General features: G+C 47.8%; 6 protein-coding genes across 6 annotated transcripts; 3 read left to right on the top strand and 3 right to left on the bottom strand.

Moving 5' to 3' along the window:
* Positions 1 to 305: 305 nt before the first annotated feature.
* N7508_001485 (PaaI family thioesterase) lies at positions 306 to 1,252 on the top strand (the record flags this gene model as incomplete). Its single annotated transcript, XM_058459551.1, has 2 exons — positions 306 to 1,163; positions 1,226 to 1,252. 2 exons carry the CDS (start codon positions 306 to 308, stop codon positions 1,250 to 1,252), a joined length of 885 nt encoding a protein of 294 aa, XP_058323083.1.
* Positions 1,253 to 1,589: 337 nt separating this feature from the next.
* N7508_001484 (Zn(II)2Cys6 transcription factor) lies at positions 1,590 to 4,026 on the bottom strand (the record flags this gene model as incomplete). The annotated part of the gene is made up of 2 exons (XM_058459550.1): positions 1,590 to 3,720; positions 3,809 to 4,026. The coding sequence occupies 2 exons, from the start codon at positions 4,024 to 4,026 to the stop codon at positions 1,590 to 1,592; spliced, it is 2,349 nt and encodes a 782-aa protein (XP_058323082.1).
* Positions 4,027 to 5,684: 1,658 nt separating this feature from the next.
* On the bottom strand, positions 5,685 to 6,902 carry N7508_001483 (SDR family oxidoreductase; the record flags this gene model as incomplete). Its single annotated transcript, XM_058459549.1, has 4 exons — positions 5,685 to 6,200; positions 6,264 to 6,341; positions 6,405 to 6,643; positions 6,707 to 6,902. 4 exons carry the CDS (start codon positions 6,900 to 6,902, stop codon positions 5,685 to 5,687), a joined length of 1,029 nt encoding a protein of 342 aa, XP_058323081.1.
* A 1,558-nt stretch (positions 6,903 to 8,460) lies between these two features.
* N7508_001482 (uncharacterized protein) lies at positions 8,461 to 8,914 on the bottom strand (the record flags this gene model as incomplete). Its single annotated transcript, XM_058459548.1, has 2 exons — positions 8,461 to 8,597; positions 8,656 to 8,914. The coding sequence occupies 2 exons, from the start codon at positions 8,912 to 8,914 to the stop codon at positions 8,461 to 8,463; spliced, it is 396 nt and encodes a 131-aa protein (XP_058323080.1).
* A 557-nt stretch (positions 8,915 to 9,471) lies between these two features.
* Positions 9,472 to 10,359, top strand: N7508_001481 (uncharacterized protein; the record flags this gene model as incomplete). Its single annotated transcript, XM_058459547.1, has 2 exons — positions 9,472 to 10,080; positions 10,129 to 10,359. 2 exons carry the CDS (start codon positions 9,472 to 9,474, stop codon positions 10,357 to 10,359), a joined length of 840 nt encoding a protein of 279 aa, XP_058323079.1.
* A 1,701-nt stretch (positions 10,360 to 12,060) lies between these two features.
* On the top strand, positions 12,061 to 13,270 carry N7508_001480 (uncharacterized protein; the record flags this gene model as incomplete). The annotated part of the gene is made up of 3 exons (XM_058459546.1): positions 12,061 to 12,222; positions 12,275 to 12,427; positions 12,488 to 13,270. 3 exons carry the CDS (start codon positions 12,061 to 12,063, stop codon positions 13,268 to 13,270), a joined length of 1,098 nt encoding a protein of 365 aa, XP_058323078.1.
* Positions 13,271 to 13,307: the final 37 nt, after the last annotated feature.

The raw sequence follows: 13,307 nt of genomic DNA, 5'->3' as shown, positions 1-13,307 counted from the left end.
GTGGCTTTGAACAGGTTCTATCCGAAGTGCCGATTCTTTCCTACTTCTGGAAAGTACTTTTGCCCTTTTGTGCATTTCATCGACATATCCAACCCATACGTGTGTGATATGCTGCATATTGCTGCAGCCCTAGTTCAACAGCAACGCTAAACTAAAAGATCGGCGACGCACCCCAACGCCGACGTCGCAGTCTAAGCCTCTGCCGGAGTATGTATCCCGGTCGGCATTCATATGAGTCCCTCTGACGAATTAGCAGTAACATCCCACCAGAAAACTTATATCGGGATATAAATATACACTTGAATATGTCAAACGTTTCACAGACAGGCCGACGGCTCTTCCGATCTCGAAATGCTTTGGCATTGAAATCATATTCACCATGGGGATCTATCGCACGCCTTCACCAGCAGGGCCCGTCGCGCTCTGCTGTCGTCCACGACCGGGCAATTCCCCAGGACCAAAGACATGTACCCACCCCCAAGGGCTCACCATTCCTTTCTCATGCACAACAACAAAAAACCCCTACACCTCAACGTCCCCAGCATGAATCCACAACCATCGACACCCTTGTTTCCCAAATCCCCATCGTTCAAACCCTCCGCAACACCCACAAAGCCTACAAAGAAACCCGTCCCCACCTCGTCATTCCACCGACAATCAGACAACACCATTTAGTAGGTGGAAGTCTAGCCGGTCCAGGCAAGCTCGCCTTCCAGCCATACATGTGGACATCAACAAGCAAAACAGAGACACAGCAAAGAGCCAGCAGCGTAGTCTCAGTCTTCCACATTGGCCAAGACCTTTGCGGCCACCCCGGTTTCGTACACGGCGGTCTGCTCTCTGTCCTATTTGATGAGGTCTTTGCTCGCTGTGTTTCTGTTGCTTTCCCCAGTGGCCTTGGCATGACAGCGAATCTGAATGTTGATTTCCGGAAGCCGGCGCTTCCTGACCGTATGTATGTGCTACGTACTGAGACTGTTAAGGTTGAGGGAAGGAAGGCGTGGGTTGAGGGAAAGATGACTTATCTGCCGCTTTCTTTGCCTTCATCTTCAATTGACCCGGGCAGTATTGTTCACGATACTGATTTGTTGAGTGAGGAGAATGAGGGTGCTGTTATGGTTGCCGAGGCTAAGGCTTTGTTTATTGAGCCTAAGTTTGCTGATGTGAGCTATAATTTTCCATTTCCTCTCTTTGTTTGGGATGACTTGCTAATGATTCCTCTTAGTCCATGGTGTCTATTTACAAGAACTAGGTTTGGACTGGCTTCCAGGTAGTGGGAAGTTGTTTGTTATTTTTCTTCCCAAGATTGCGCTATAGAGAGCTTATGACTGATAGACTGATAGACCTTATAATGATAGATTTACTAATTGTTTCAGTATTTCTTGCTAGTCGTCATCATTAGTCATTGATTCATAATAGATCTTGGAGATCCATAGATTGTCTAGCTGTGCTAACTGCTCGTGGCTTCATTGATCAGCTACAGCAAAAGTTTAGAAAATTTTGACTAGACCATTGCCATAATATTGATTACATCTTTCATGAAATTGCACTCGAAGAACGCACAAGATCAAGAAAAGAGCAACAGATGATCATTGAGATCCAGGCACATCCCACGAATCCAAAGATACCGCACCATTCGACATCCACCGGTTCTCAGTTCCCATGAACATATCCATAGGAAGGCTGAAAGATGCATCCATGAAGTGCATTGGCGGAGTCATAGCGACTGGATCGAAGTATTCGTTTCCCGGCATCGCATTGGAGGGCCGTTTCATCGAAAATGGATCGGTAGGCCGTGAGACGGAAGCCATCCCCCCAGTGCCAGTGAGTCGCATGCTATTCGAATCAACGCCAGTGGCAGACACGGGCCCTAGCAGCCCCGCTGTGTCAGAGGCACTCTGACTAGGAGACATCAACTGGGACCACCCACGCCGGCTTGAACTGGAACGGAACTGCTCCCATGCAAGTCGGATAGAGTTGTGTCCAGGGGCAAAGGTCTTGCCGAGAGTACTAAGATTTTCGAACGCCGCTGGCAAGACGTTTCGTGCGGCTGGGGTCGGAGGACACACCGGGTTCGCCAGCGTGAATGATATGAGGCAGATGGTGGCATCCCACTGGTATTGGAAGGCTGGAGTCCAACCGGACAGAATATCTGTCTCTGATAGCACATATTTCAATATATTAGTCAACACGACGGCGTGATTTAGAGCAGAAATTCCGAGACCGTCGGTCAGTGGGGTGAGGGATGGGCCTCGTGGAGGAAAGCGAATAAAGGGGCGAAGGGTGGCGATTTGCAGATGATGATATGTGATTTCCAAGAGAAGTCTTTGGCGCTGTAGCCATAGCGGGCTAGCAGGATTTAAGTTCAGTGGTGTGCGATCTGTCGACAAGGCCTCGCCTGAGCCCTTGCGTTGATTCTTGAGAGACAATGGTACGGCCTGCACCCAGTCATACATGGGGCGAATTTGGCTGCTCATAAATCTTGAGAGTAACTCGAGAGCAGGCGGATCCTCTTGGATATCTTGGATGTCTTTCTCCTGCAACATCTCATCGCAGCGCGCAGCGAAAACCTCTTGAACACTACGCGCCGCAGCTGTCAGGCGGATATAATGTAAATGGAAGCTGAGCCAAGTAAGCTCCTCTTCGGGAGGTGATACCAACACAGTGCCTGACAGTTGCACCGCGTCACGCATGTCTGTGGGAATCGCACATCCGACCTCAGCCGGATTAATTAGGGGTGGACGGCCAAGCGACATTGAAATTTGGCTGTCTAGCTGGTACAAGGTCCACCAAATCCGAGAATGCAGCTCTTGTGTTGCCCTTGGGAGATCGCCCAAAGGTCGGAGGTGTAACCGCAGCATATGAGCAATTCTGATGCCAGTCCCAAGAAGTGCAAGAGCGGTATCTAGATGTGCAATGTTGTATAGGTATATTATGCAGTATATCTGGCTCTGCAGGGTCGGGATTGAAGGATGTTCCAGCGTATCCATCAGCATGCGCTGACTCCGATCGTAGAAAGCATGCGCGACTGTATGAAAATGCGCCGCCTGTGGCTCTTCTTCGCCACTTGCGAAATCCTCCTCATCACCCAGAAAAGTGCTACCGTATTGCGTGCAGACAGCCAATAAGCTATCCACCAGAGCAGAAGGCTGGCGGGGGCCCTGATCTTTGGTTCCAGCCCATAAGGTATTGTAATAATCCCGGAAATCCTCCTCTATGATAATGGGATATATGCAATGATAAGACTGCCACATGAGCACCAAGAAGTTTTCCTCCTGCTCCCTTGGTAGGTCCTCGGCCACGACTGGTCCTAGACGCAGTCTGGGTCGTTCCGCTTCATCCGATAACTGACCCAGTGAATTTGTTGGCGAATATTGGTTTATCTGTGAGAGGCGGATTGGCAAAGGAAATTTGAGAGGCTGTTGGTGGGAAGATTCGGACATGTATCGGTTCAGGCGCATCACCATGTATGGCGAGGAGAAAGGGCCAAAATGGATCACCCGTCCCGTTTGGGACTCTGGATTTTGAAAGCCATTCCATGTTGTGCGATGCAATTCTGGAAGTTCGGCTGATGGTACAGTGCTCGAGCTGGAGCTGGAGGCATCCAAGGGATGTTGGGATGAATGCTTAGCGGCTCCAGGCTGTCTTTTCGATTCTTCGGTCAGTTTATCCAGTTCCTCCTGAAAATCTTTGAGTCGGTTTCGTAGTCGATGTATCTCCCTATTTTATCCCTTATCAGTTATCTCTGATAGTGGCTGAGCTGGACGAACACATGGTACAAAGAAGGGTTGGACAGGGGGCATCTTACCGATTCGCGGCTTTCAGTGACTGGGTTCCAAATTGTTTGGTGTTACTGCAGTGGCCGCCACGACTCTTGCAATTTTGGCATGGCAGCCTGTCGTCACACTTGATGCGATTGAGGCGGCACCAGTCGCAGGCCCGCGCAACCTGATTCCGCTTGGGACGGGGTGGAGCGGGCTGTTCCGGACGATCAGTGGAGTTGAGGGCGGAAAACGTGGAGAACATAGTGTTGTGACACAAGAGACTTCATGGAAGCAGTACAAGTACAGACAAGAGATGATGTGAAATCAATTCGTATTGGCCCCCACGAGCCTGTGGCTGGAAGTCCATTCTAGCTGCTTATCTCATCAGTCATCCGATCGATAGATGTGGCTTGAGATGAACGCGCCAATGCCCGTGAAGTTTATTCAGTTGACTTGACGCTGATTGTCCTTGTCAAGATCCTCAGGGGTTGTCCAGCTGAGCTGAAGAGAAGTGTACATTATGTGACAAGCTTGACTTAAGCCCGGCTGGGTTCATTCCAGGCAATCCTCGCACGTTACGATCGTGGTGATATTCAAACTAGAACATCATCAGCCATAGCTCCTTTCATCTTCAAGATTCAACAAACTGGCGATATCAGGTAGAGACCTGGAGTCACATACGTGTATATGTATATACACATAAGCACCTGGGAGTGAGAGGCAAGACCAGACATGGCCCCATCTCAGTCGGGTCAGACACTCCATGGACAAAAGGGTGGTGATGATGCGAGCAAAGATTCCAACGAGGACCCTAACTGCCTCGCTACGAGGCATCTGCTGCTCGGTATATGCCCATTTCCGTGGAGGTGCAATGGCTTGCGTTCTAGCTGGGTTATACAAAGACTGTCATGATGAACGCCCAGCTGAAATGAGAAAGCCTGTGAGAAGATAGTCGGCTTCCGGTAGATTTGTTCCCCGCCACTCGAGTCATTCTCTCTGTTTTAACCTGGGACCGGAATCATGGACTTCCCAAAGGAGTTTCGGGGATGCCCGATCTGAAAGGATTGGGGAGGATCTCAAGCTATTGGTCCGGAAACAGCCGCTCCGATCATAGAAGCTTGTCTCTATGGATCACACACAAATGGAGCCTCAATCGTTCTCTTTACTTGGTTCTGAGAAAAGCGCATCGGCCTTTGTCCGACTGAACCTCCAAGACTGATCGAAATTTGGTGCTCGTCAGCGTCTGTAGCAGTCTTGGAACACTGATATTCCTACACTACCGTTAGTCATGGAAATTATTACAATATTAATTCCGATTCCCGTACTGAAGCTGGGACTAGTCTTACAAAGTAGCCCTGATACACCGAGAAAAGGAAACTACTGGGAGTAATAGGCTACACCCCATAGACAGAAAAGTAGAACAAGCTCTCAGAATCATCTGGACAAAGAAGGCACAGTTTGCATTTATTTCTTGTCCCTCAAAATTGCATTCCGACTCACCGTCATGTTCTTTCAAAAAATCTCGAAACAAAATACTTCTCTGCATTGCATTCTGCCTCATTCAATATCTCTACCACCGCAATGCTCAACTTTCAAAATGTCTTACGCTTCATATTGAAGCCATGAAATGAAATTTGCCGCTTTGAAAAGATCGTACAAGACTGGACAAACGGGAGCAAATATGTCGAGCTTCTTACTGGCAGTGAAAAACGCCTCTGTTCTTAGCGGCAAAATTGTGGCGGTATTGCTTTTGTTCAAGCGCTACTTGACTATGGTGTTGACCTTAATACCCTAAACAACGGCTTAAGTTCTTTGAGAAAAAAACAAGAGCTTCACGGTCCTAGCAACCGTGGACATACATATGTGGTTGAATCACAGCATGAAACAGTCTTCTATGGTCATTTCTAAACAATTTAGAACTCATATCCTGTCTACGCCCAGAGGTATTAGACTCTTCACGGCATCAACAATACTCTCCCTCAGAGGCCTGAACTGAATACCCAAGATCTCTCTCGCCCGTGTGTTGTCGAACCCATACACTCCATCTGCGGAATACTCCCCAGGCTTCAAGGCATCTCCAGTCGGCAGACGATTCTTGTACTTAGGGAACTCTTCGCTAATGATCTCAGTAATCTCAGCATTCGAGAAATGACTAGAAACAGTGAAGAATCGTTTCCCTCCGGCGGCTTCCTTCTCAATAGCGAGTACGTGGGCTAGACCGAGATCCCGCACGTCGACGAAGAGGTAGTTTCCTGTCGGGGGACAACGGACTTTTGCTGCACCGGAGACTAGGTCCCGGATTCGTTGGTTGGAGGTGTTAAGGGTGTTGAGGGAGGTAAGATTATGATTGATAGGCCCCAGGACGAGGGGCGGGTTGATTACAGAGAGTGTGAAGCTGGGCTTTTCTCTCTCAACAAATTCCCATGCTGCTCTCTCCTGTAGGCAATGATTAGCTGCCGGGTTATCCCAGTTCAATCAGAAAGAAATCAGGAATCTTACAGCGAACGTTTTACTTGCGCGATATGCGTTTGCAGGGCTATCGTTTGCTTGTTCCTCTGTGATAGGGCTCCAGTCTGCCTGGAGTATCATGTCGTCATGTCAGCGATTGAAACGGTATCTTGCTGTGGGAGAATTACATACCTCCGAGTAGACCTTGTCGGCAGACGAGGCAAAAACATCATTAATTGCAGCAAATGATGAGGTCACCACTACTCTTTTCACGAGAGGAGCATATTTCTGTACGGATTTTAGAATCCCTGTCGTGCCGATGATGGCTGGAGCCAAGAGCTCCTGGGCATCTTTAGCATGGAAATGATATGGACTGGCAGTGTGAATGACAGCCTCGAAGGGAGGGTCCGTGACAACCGCGAGGTCAAAAGCTATACCAGATTCAGTAGTTGTTGCCAAGATACACATTAGATAAATATTAAAATTGGTTATACCGTTTGGTTGAGCTATATCTTCAACAATGAAAAATGACAAGCGGTCGTTGGAGATTTTCGGGTGGGTTCGTCGAATAGCATCTGCCTTGGCCTGGGAACGAACTGTAGTGACGACGGAGTGGCCCCGGCCTAGAAGAACGTTGAGTACATGAGCGGCAATGAAGCCGCTTCCACCTGTCAGAAGTACACGAGTCATTGTTACAGTAGCAGATATGGTATAGGAATGAAGGAAAACAAAGTATTTAAGTGTGTCTGGTCTTTATAGCTTTTATCAAGTTACATAGCTTCTGGTCGGAAAATAACTAGTATCCAAAATAGATAAACACAAAACTCCGAATTCGATAAAGAAAGTGGAGCCTGACATATCTCGGAGTTTCGGACTTGCCGTAAGGAGTTCAGTACGCCACTATAGACTGCATGTCTGCTCAACCCCATTAAGCTCTATGTACCCGCCAGGAGTCGATAATATAAACTACGCAATATTGATGATTTAGCTGCTATGCAAATTAACAAAGAGCTCACTTAGTATAAATCTTTGTGTCAAGAAATATGCAGAAAATGTAAGATTAAAATATTATGTCGACGAAGATGCAAAACCACTATTGTGACCTCCACAAAACTATTACACCTGACGCTCACTTATCGCGAGCACTTGCGGCGCTTTCAGGGCATTTGAAAGCCCACTTGGCGGAGCACACACCAGTGCATTGCTCTGAGTATTCGATTGTGCCATTGCCGCCTCGGAATCAAGTCCAGCCACCAAAGCTTGGACAGAGTGTTGTTTCTTTCACTCGTACAATGCCCAGCCCAACGCAAGGAAAAATAATGCCCCTAGGGAGACTCCCACACCAGCTCCTATATTCACACCGTTGTTATCCATTGCATTCCCAGTCGTGTTGCTTGGAGCTGTGCTTGAACTTGAAGCTGAACTGGAACTTGACGTTGGACTTGAGCTGTAATCACTTGAGGTCAAGTTCACAAGGCCGGCCTTTCCCGCATAAACATCACGGTCATTGAGTGTGAAAGCGGTTCCTACGTAACAGCCGAGATTACCCGAGTTAATTCTGACGGAATTGGCACAGTAGTGAGGCTTGCCGTTGATAGATTTGTAAAATGGCAAGGTACATTCTTGGGCGCGCATTCGGTAGCTGATTTCGAACCATGTTAGTTGAGAAGAGGAAAGTATACTTTCAGGCTAGTTGAATTATCATCAGAAAATTTTGCCATTGCATGCACCGTCCGGCCAGCTACTATTGGTACAGCTACCTCGGCTGAGTGTAAATGGCTGTGAGATGCCATAAAAAAACGCATATCTTGCATATCGAGGTTTTATAGCAACATGGCGAGTCTGCGGCGCCCCCATAACAAGGGACGTCATCAACTGCGACATCCTCGCTAGGATAGTAGCAATTATTGCTTCCTCCCAAAAGATAACCGAACATCGAGAGATAAAAAAGGATGCGGTGCATGGTGAAGGAACGAAAGGTTGACAGGTATGACAAAAGCCTCTCACCCCCGTTTAGAAGAAAAAATCAACACGAGGACTCAGCCTCGTGTTACATACTGGTTTAAAATATTAGAATCCAGTTATGGTAATCAGAATCATGGATCAGGGTCCTAAGCGACGCTACAAAAAATCGCCGTTTCACGGGCTGGTCACTCCCCAAGGGTGGTACTTCAAGCTCTATTTTGACAGAAGAATATGAGCAAAAGTTGTAAAGAATTGGCAAGACACTTCTTCAATTCAAAGGCTGTTACTCTTCCTCTGCGAGTAAAGCTTCCGCATTCTTGAAGTGAATCTTCTCGCGTGGATCATCCTTCATCGGAAAAGTGTCCAACGTTTGCTTGAACACAAGTGTCTTATCTGGAGAAGCATAGGGATAGTCAGACTCTGCACATTGTATTAGTAAAAATTATGGGTAGAAATGGGAATTGTTGCAGCAGCTTACCGTAAAGAAGTTTACTATGGGGAATTTTATCCAGAACCAGCCTAAGCATTGCATCTGAGCTCGAAAGAGCGAGGTCAAAGTAAAACGACCGGAAATCCTCCATTAATCCCTCTGAGCTTTTCCCGTAAATCTTAGCAGTGGCAACTGATTCCTGTGATACAGTGCTTATTCGTGTGATCAAAAAGGGGAGCGTGCCTCCGGCGTGGGATAGGATCACCTTACAAGATGAGTAGGCCAACTTTGTGTTCGTGGCGATCATGTCAACAGCCGCCCTAGTTGTCTCGTGTGGATAATCGATGGCTGGTTGAGGTAGGAGGGGATTGACTGATGTCGTATCTACGGGGTGAGTTGGGTGAATAAAGACCACAGCCTTTCTGGTGAAGCGTTGCTGCGTGCTTTGTGATAACCCTTACGCGAAATGTGGATCCAATGATAAGCTTGGAGCTGTAGCTAGCCCTGAAGGTGCTGTTGGAGGTGCAAAATAGGGTGTTGGCTATGCCATGACTGTGCCAATAGGTGTGTTCAATGGGAACACGGGGACTGGGGGGAAGCTGTGATTCAAATAGTGGCGGGAGTAGAAGATCTGCGTCTTCAAGGTCCTAAGCCATGGATGCACGTATATATGCATAGCACATGTATAAGCTAGTATACGTATGCATAGTTGGCAGATGTATAGCACAACTTCTCTATCTGAGGGGAATGGGATCGGTGATCCCGATTAGGCAGGTCCGAGACAAATGACGTCATGGCCCACCCTCGTTTAAAAAACACCGCAGCCCCTGGGAACGCGGAATCACATATTTTCGGTCTGTAAATATGTTCCCACGTCGGGCATTGAAGCCATATTTGGCCGAGTTCCTTGGCACGGCCTTGCTGATCGTCCTCGGAGATGGCGTCGTCGCTCAATGCCTGCTTTCCGACTACCAGTACGGCACCTGGTTGTCCATCAACGTCGCCTGGGCTGCTGCTGTCTGCCTCTCGGGTTATTTGTCTGACCCTGGTCCGACCATTAACCCGGCTGTGACTATCTGCACGGCTTTGGTGCGTCCATCTGCCGGACAGTGGAAGACCATCCCAGGCAAGCTGGCTGCGCAGTTCCTGGGTGGATTCGTCGGTGCTGCTATCGTGTATGTAAACTACCGATCGGCCATCAAGGCTTGGGATCCCGAATACACCATTCCATGGGGGTCGATTCTGAGTCCTTCCGGTCACCATTCAGCGGGCATCTTCTCTACCTACCCATCGGCCTTCTTCGAGTCGAACTGGGAGGCCGCGTTTGCTGAGGTGCTGGGATCTGCCGTATTGATGTTTGGCTGCCTTAGCATCTCCGATCCAGGAAATGCTCAGCGCTTCCCTGCTCCTCAGCTCTCGATGTTCCTGCTTTTGCTTAGCATCGGCGCGGCATTGGGCTGGCAGACCGGCTATGTACGTTTACCAGGTTACAATGCTTAAAATTTCTACTAACGATACCAGGCTCTTAATCCTGCTAGAGACTTTGGTCCGAGATTGTTCTCTGCCCTCATATATGGCCGTGAAGTGTTCACGGCCGCTGGCTATTATTTCTTTGTTCCCCTCTTCGCCCCTGTTGTCGGCTGTGTTGTAGGTGCGATGACTTATGATGGAATGCTGTACGAAGGAGAGGGATCGCGCGTCACCGATGCGCTGGACAAAGTCGAGGAGCACGGCTCTCTTCGGCTGCAGTAGTTGACATCTGAAATTTAAAGTTTCAATGGAGGGATGGTTAGAATAGAGCTAGAGTTAGATTTAGATTGGGTGAGGCTCAGGTAAGGGATGTTGCTAAGTGGGAGCAAGACTATCAGAACCACACTTGATAAGGTATTCAACAGTCCCTCTTCCTAACTCGCAATCTTAAAACTTATCGTAGTGTGCCCCCGTGAGCTTCCAAAATCCAGTATTGATGGGCGATCAAAAAGAGTCCATCGCGGTTGACGTGTCAAGCCGGCAAGATACCTTAGAAAACTTAGAATGTTTGAGGCGAATAAAATGGAAAACTTGTTTGCTATCGCATAGGTTTGGCTATGCGACGTATTACGGAAGCATTTGCCAAGATTCCGCGAGGGAAATTCTGCAGATAACATCATTTGACGTCGAACAAAGCATCGTTCAATTATATTGTGGGGGACAGTGCGGGCTCTATATGAGCCTTAATGGCACAATGAATACTTGCTATGCAATGCAACAGGACCTTCTGCGGGGTAACATGATGCAAGAAACGTGTTGTTTTGGAGACAATACGAGACAATCCCGCTTCTGACGAATTCAGTAGCATCAATACACAGTTGCGTAGATCAACTTGACTCGGAATAAACCTGTTTATCTAAAATATCAAATGAAAAGTTGATGTAAAGTCACAAGATGTCATAGATCTTGGGCGTGAAAAGAAGGGTCCATAGTGGGGTAAGCGGGCGGCCCGTAACCTTTCGTGAAAAAGGGTCCAGACTTGAAAAGAGTTTAATCGGGAGAACACCATCCGGTAAAAGTATCGCCCCCAGCATGATGCGGAAAGTTACAAACAAAAGAACCTTAGGGTTGATACTGGAAATGGCCAATCAGCCACAGGCGACAGTAATGTAGTGATCGTTAAGAGCTACCGCCATGGCCACCTGCCAGCCAAATCTTAATTAAAAACTCTGAGATGGCTAAAGATCGGAGGCTGATCAAACTCTAAGTATTGTGCCTTGTGCTTGGAGTAGTGACGAAATTGTTTTACAGTGACCAACTAAGTTTAAGCCACCCATGAACATGTACCTTGCTCAATATTGGCAGGATTCAGTTGAACAGGAAATTGAGTGGGCAATAGCTGAAGATTTACCAATTATGCACCAAATGTAACCAATAGAATACGAGTGGCAAACTTCTTAAAGCACTGAGTACTTGGGCCTAGCCTTTGACTGCGTACTCAAAACAACCAATTACGGTTTAGGTCCTATATTGAAGAAACCCCTGGCACTATACGAAGACCGGAATTAGGCAGGTTTTCCCCTTATTGTTTGATGAACTTAAAATGCCCAATTGTGAATAAACCCGCGAGGGAATGATGAACCAAAAATGTCCAATAAGAGATGAGCCTCTTGATTACACGTTGCGGAAGGATTCAGAACCCTGAGATGCTTGTTAGGAGAAAGTAAGCATAGCAACAAATCATGACAGTGATTGAATTACGAGGTCAATAAAAGTAATCGCCACGTCGTGTCGTCAGAATTCTGCTTCATGTGCATGATGAACTCAACATTGAAATTGTCTATCAGAACAAATTTATAAAAGCCTCACTCAGATCCGGTCTGTGAGAGAACATGCAACTCGAGCTTTCTTGATTATCCACATAATCAACAAAATATCGAAGAAACAACAACTTTGCACTTCACTCAATCACAAGACTTCATCATGTCCGTTCCAACATTGAACTACACCCACTTCACCTCGGGAACCCAAGAGCAGCGTGAAACTTTTGCCCTTGACCTTCTAGACAGCTTTGAGAGGACTGGGTTCGCCAAGCTCAAAGCCCACACCTTTGATGCGCCGGAATTGAAGGAATTGTTCACCTGGGTAAGGCGTTCTCTGACAGATTAATGGCGATGAGACTGACCTTGCCTCCTAGGGTCACAAATTCTTTGATCAGCCATTGGATGTGAAGAATGAAATTCCGAATGAGACAGGCCCTCGTCCTATGCGTGGCTACACCCCATGGAGGGTCGAGGAAGTTGGAAGACTTCACCGTGATGCGAGAGTTAGACTCATGAAAGATTCCAAGGTTCGTGTTCATGACACTTGATCCGAAAGCGCTCAGAGTTTGACAGAATTTCACTATCAGGAACATTTTGATCAAGGTCCAAGCTATGACACTGAGTTCCCAAACCAGTGGCCTAAATCACCTGAGCTGTCCGGCTTCAAACGATTTATGGAAGACTTTTACCGCCAATGCGACGATACCTGCCTGACACTCATGGCAGCTCTTGAGGTCGCTTGGGGTATCGATGATGGATCGTTGGTCGCACGCTGTGTCCCCAGCGCGACCGACCTCCGACTCACCCACTATCCTGCAATTCCCGTTGAAGAGATGCAGGGTAACCGGGCGAGTCGTATCGCACCCCACACCGATTTTGGTCCTATCACGCTTCTGTTCCAGGACAGCACCGGGGGTTTGGAAATTGAAGACCGCGATGAGAATTCGAAGACAAAGTCTTTTGTTCCACTGCCACCCGCCGATACGACAGAGATGATTGTCAATGTTGGCGATACGCTAACCCGCTGGACAAATGGAAGAATCACCGGTGGCATCCACCAGGTGACTGCCCCAGAGGCAATGAAGCACAGTAGCGGCCTGACTATTCCACCACGAATGTCCATGGCCTATCTCTTCAAGGCGGAACGGAATGTCTCGGTTGGTCCATTGCCAAAGTTTGTATCGGACAAGCAGCCTGCCATCTATCCCGATATGACAGCATTCGAATTTCAGCAATGGAGAAACAGCACTGTGTACGGACTGAATGAGCAAGAACATCTGAGCGAGAAGGAACAGATGAACGAGAAGGAGCACGTGATCAGCGCTAGTAGTTGGAAGAATATGCCCAAAGCTATCCAGCTACAGGCGTGATTAGCCTATAGGATGCCGACAACACATTTGATTCTGT

The sequence above is a fragment of the Penicillium antarcticum genome (genome assembly GCF_028974205.1).
Source record: "Penicillium antarcticum strain IBT 31339 chromosome Unknown utg000002l_segment0_segment0, whole genome shotgun sequence".
Classification (NCBI taxonomy): Eukaryota; Fungi; Ascomycota; class Eurotiomycetes; order Eurotiales; family Aspergillaceae; genus Penicillium; species Penicillium antarcticum.
This window is presented reverse-complemented; position numbering and strand designations above follow the sequence as displayed.